General features: G+C 50.0%; 1 protein-coding gene across 1 annotated transcript; it reads right to left on the bottom strand.

The window, feature by feature from the left end:
* Window positions 1–1,582: 1,582 nt before the first annotated feature.
* LOC137824885 (uncharacterized) lies at window positions 1,583–2,996 on the bottom strand. The gene is made up of 2 exons (XM_068630564.1): window positions 2,873–2,996; window positions 1,583–2,673 (listed from the first exon to the last, which is right to left on the bottom strand). The coding sequence occupies exons 1-2, from the start codon at window positions 2,994–2,996 to the stop codon at window positions 1,583–1,585; spliced, it is 1,215 nt and encodes a 404-aa protein (XP_068486665.1).
* Between the last annotated feature and the right edge of the window lie 1,710 nt (window positions 2,997–4,706).

The raw sequence follows: 4,706 nt of genomic DNA, 5'->3' as shown, positions 1-4,706 counted from the left end.
ACTCTAAGGTGATGCCGAGGCAATTTAGAGAAGGCGACCTGGTGATGAGGAAGGCCCATCAGTACGAGATGGAGAACAAGTTATCGCCTAAGTGGACGGGACCGTTCAGAATAACCGAGGTGCTCGGGAACGGCGCCTACCGCTTAGAGACGCTAGAAGGAGGGGCGATTCCTCGCACCTGGAACGCCACACACCTCAAGTTATATTACAGTTAAAGCTTTGTAAGTAAAAACGAACATGAAGAGATTTACAAGCTTTCTGTTGAAACAGTTTCAAGGGGGCACTCTTTTTTCCCTAAGGAGGGTTTTTAATGAGGCCACCCAATAAAGAAGAGTTTTCGAAGTTTAAAGTCTCTGAGATTGCATGCTTGTTGTTTCGAAAGTTTTAGAAAAAAGACCTTATCACTCGTATGTGATCTAAGGCAAAGTTATACTGCATGCTTTCTAGTTAAAAGTTTTAAAGTCCCCATCGTTTTTCGGCGATTGGCGGCATCAGTTAAAAGTTTTACAGTCCCCATCGCTTTTCGGCGATTGGCGGCATCAATTAAAAGTTTAAAGTCCCCATCGTTTTTCGGCGATCGGCGACAGTAGTTAAAGTTTTAAAGTCCTCATCATCTTTCGGCGATCGGAGGCACCAGTGATGACTAAAGACCTCAACGCTCTCGTGCGTCTTGGGGCAAGAAAGAGAAAAGTCCTCCTCGCCTTTGAGCGAGTGCAGGCGAGTAAGAGAAAAAGTCCTCCTCGACTTTGAGCGAGTGCAGGCAAGAGAAAGTCCTCCTCGACTTTGAGCGAGCGCAGGCAAGAAAAGTTCTCCTCGACTCTGAGCGAGTGTAGGCAAGAACAAGTCCTCCTCGCCTTTGAGCGAGTGCAGACGAGAATAGAAGAAGTCCTCCTCGCCTTTGAGCGAGTGCAGACGAGAACAGATTGAAAGACCTCTCTGCACAAGCAGATAGAGGCAAGATTTAAAGTCCTCAGTACATCCAGGGGGGAGGAGATGTACACCCTGGGCAAGTTGAGGCACCAGAAAAAGTCCTTCTCGCCTCAAAGTGAGTTCAGGCAAGATGAGCTGAAAAGTCAGGGGTGTTCGTGACCTTAAACGGTGGGGAGGGAAGGAAAACGCCTTTCCCCCTTTAAGTGAAACATCAATATTGACTTAGTAAGACTAGAGAAAGCTTCCACGCTTGTAGGCGGTGTGAAGACAGATAAAATCCTTCTCGTCTTGAACGAGTTCAGGTATGGCGTGAAGGGTGAAAGAAGTTAAAAAGATAGCTAAGGTAGGTTCAAAGAGAACACCTCACTGTCCAGCTCATTGCTCTGAAACTCAGGGAGGTAGAGAAGGATCCGAAAGGCGCCTCTACCTCCCAGATGAGGGAACAATGGTCAAGTTATGAAGGCAAGAAATTTCACATCGCCAGAACCCTACGGCGATCAGAAGAATTCCAGGGGATGACAGGAATAAGGGCTCACTTTGCTGGGCAGATCAGGTAAACTGTATTGTGATACTAGTTTAAGTTAAAACCTGCTGCCTAGTAAGTAACTTATGTTAAAGTTTGTTGCCTTAAGTTCACAAGTTATATTAAATGTCATCCGAGGAGAACCTCCCGATCTGCAGACCTTTTCTCAAGGTTTTCCACCTTGGTCGCATCCGCCTTTTTTGCGGCCTCCAAGTCTGCCACCTTGAGCCTGTAAGGGACCAGCTTGCTTTCCAAGTCGATCTTCTCTTGGACTTGGAGATGCAGTTTTTGGCGCAGGTCAGAGGCTTCCTTGCGAGTGCTCCTTAGCTCAGCGTCCATGGCGTCCTCCAGCCTTGAGTGCTCCAACTCAGCCATCAGCAGGTTGCACGTGAGCTTTTCAGCTTCAGCTCTTGTCATCAGATTTGCCTCCTTCAGCGCGGAGTTCTCATCTTGGAGTTTCTTGAGGGAGTCCTTCACAGCTTTTGATACAATAGAGGGAAGATCCTCCGCCATCATCTTCAGTCGGGCTGTGAACGGTCCCAAGATCTCTTTGAAGGAGGTTGGGAGGCTTGAGGTTGTTGCTGGAGGTGTTGGAGGAGTTTGGTGCTTGCTTTCACCACCACCCTCTTGAGTTTGTAGGGCGAGGGGGGCTTCTTGGCGTGGTGGTGAGGTCGGAGATTCTGTTATCAAAATGGGTGAGGCTTGAGCGCCCTCATCGTTTCCTAACGCCGCCCCAGCAATAGAAGTGGTTGAAGGAGGACCCTCTCTGGCAGATACGAATGGCGTGGAGGCGCTTGGAGGGTTCTCTATGAAGTTTGGGTCGCTGCTCTCGACCACTGGGGGCGCGACGGCTAAGGGCGTCGCTTGGACTAGTGGTAGTAGAGCTGGAGGTGAGGGCGGTGTTGGTGTTTGGATTGCAGGTGGTGAAGAGGGGGCCACCCTTGTCCTCTTAGTAACGAGGCCATCCTCGGTGGTTTCTTCATCATCTTCTTCCTCTTGCACCACCTGAGGAGTTTTCCTTTTGGGTCTCCTCAGGACTAGTTTCTTCCTTGCTGGGGCGGGTAGCACCCCGGAAGAGGTTGCACCTCGGGGAGGGGTTTTGCCTTGAGCGGCGGCGATCTCCACCACTGAGTTGGGCACGGTTTGGGAGCCCGCCGCTAGCTTGTGGGATCGGGCGATCGCCCTCAGTTCTGCCAGTTTCCCTTTGCCCAACATGTTATCTGCACAAGGTAAGGGATAGATAAGCAACCAAGACAGAAGCAAAAGATACAAGTATATTCATGCAGAGGTAACACAAGTAGTACATGGAGGAAAAGATCAAGGTCAACACGGAATAATGGGATGCTAAAATAGAGTGGTGAAGACGCTAAGTTAGTGTTGACTCGAAGTGAAAGACTTGGTGTTGAGGTAGGAGCTAACCTATGTGAGCTTCGAGTTGGTCCTCGAGGAACTCGAAGGAAATTATTGAGGCGGTGGGGAAGGTAATGTTGGCAGCAGCCACACTCTTCCAGAAGAGACAAAGATCTTTGTCTAGCTCCCCCATGTTGTCGGGACTTCTTGGCCTCCTGAAGCTTTCTTTAGAGTCTTTGTTCCCCTTGTTTACCCAATACAAGGGGATGCCGTCAAGCAGAGAGGGGTCTTGATCATTTTTGCACACCTTGATGAACTTTCCCTTCAGTCTTTGTAAGATTGCTGGAAGATCGAGAGGATTGACCTTCCAGCAATCCGGTTCAAGCTGACCCAGAGGCGATCTCCGGGATTCTTTGCCTCGAACAAGAAGAGGAAGACGTCGACTGAAACCGGTAGCCCCAAGTGTGCACAGATAATTTGGAACGCCCTCACGAACGCCCAGCTGTTGGGATGGAGCTGGGCAGGGGCGACGTTGAGCTCGGTCAGTAGCTCTCTCTCAAAGCGGGTAAAAGGAAGTCTAAGCTTCACTTTCTTGAAGAAGGTAGTATAGATAAAGCAGAACAACTCGCCGTTGTTCCCCTTATCGTCCGCACAGATCGATTCACCCGGGCAGCAGGGCAGCACGGCCATTTTGCTATCGTGCTCCTTGTGGAATGAGAGGTCGGATTGGTCTCCTTTCCTCAATCGGTGCACGCCCAACTCGGTGGTTATCAAGGAAGTCTCTTTCAGCAAAGTTGGGGTGGCCCAGGGATAGAGTTCTTTATAGTCTTGCGGCAGAAGGGGGGCTCCTCCGGCGACTGGTGGAGTTGCCTGAGTAGGGTTGGCGTGAGAAGAGGTAGGCCTCTCAGCCTGAGTAGAGGGAGCACTAGAGGCTCGTGATGGGTTGCGCGCTGGTGGAGGATTTGCCCCAGGGGCAACCATACGCGCTTGGGGTGGAGGGTTTTGCGATGAAGGAGGAGGGTTCGCGGTGGACTTCGTGTGAGCCATCGCAGGAACTGCAAAGGAAAGAGAAAGGGATGAAATGAGGATAACAGAGAACGACTCAATTGAGGACGAAGAAGGCAGAACGAACGAATAAGGGTTCGCTGGGATAAACGTTATGAAGGACGAAGCCCTAGGTTACGAGAAAAGGAGAAAAGGAAAAAACAGCCCACAACGTATGCTTCAGACAATTAATGGATGATGCAAACCGATTAAAATGCAGCAAATACCCATAGGAGGAGTAAAAGGGGTACCTCTTTGTGATCGGATGAACGATGAAGAAAGTTGGAGATTGAGAGAGACGAGAAGCTTCGTGGTTCGCAGAGAAAACGCTTGGAATGCTTGAGAGTGAAGAAAGATGATGGAACAGTGAAAGCGCAAAGGGTTTAAGGGTTTTTCGAACGTTTTAGGAAGCGCAAACGACCGTTAAAGACGACCGTTGATGAAGCCACATGTCGTGCGATTGAAAAAGGGGTTGGTGGAGCGTCAGAAAAGCAGAGAGTACGAACGTACGGAAATCTGCACCAGTGCCACGTAGATCGACGCTGACGTGACCTCTTAGTCTTTTCGCTGGTCAAGTCTCAGCTTAAGACTGGGGGGGCTTGTGTACCGATCAGGTAGTCGGAAGTGATGACGTGGCAACAAGCGACAATATAGACGTGTTGAGCGGAACACCTGGCTGACAGAAGGGAAGTACGTTGGGAAGTCTGTGTAGTCGTCAACCGTTTAGTTGGCGTTCTCCGATCTCTAGTATGTATAACCGGCGGTCACCGGGCTTGCGTCATAGTCGCCGTATGTTAGAGACCGTCGAAAGGGGCACATCGCCGAAAGATCAAGAAGGTTTGCTTAAGACTTTCAAGGG

Source organism: Phaseolus vulgaris, chromosome 8 (assembly GCF_000499845.2).
Source record: "Phaseolus vulgaris cultivar G19833 chromosome 8, P. vulgaris v2.0, whole genome shotgun sequence".
Taxonomy (NCBI): domain Eukaryota; kingdom Viridiplantae; phylum Streptophyta; class Magnoliopsida; order Fabales; family Fabaceae; genus Phaseolus; species Phaseolus vulgaris.
This window is presented reverse-complemented; position numbering and strand designations above follow the sequence as displayed.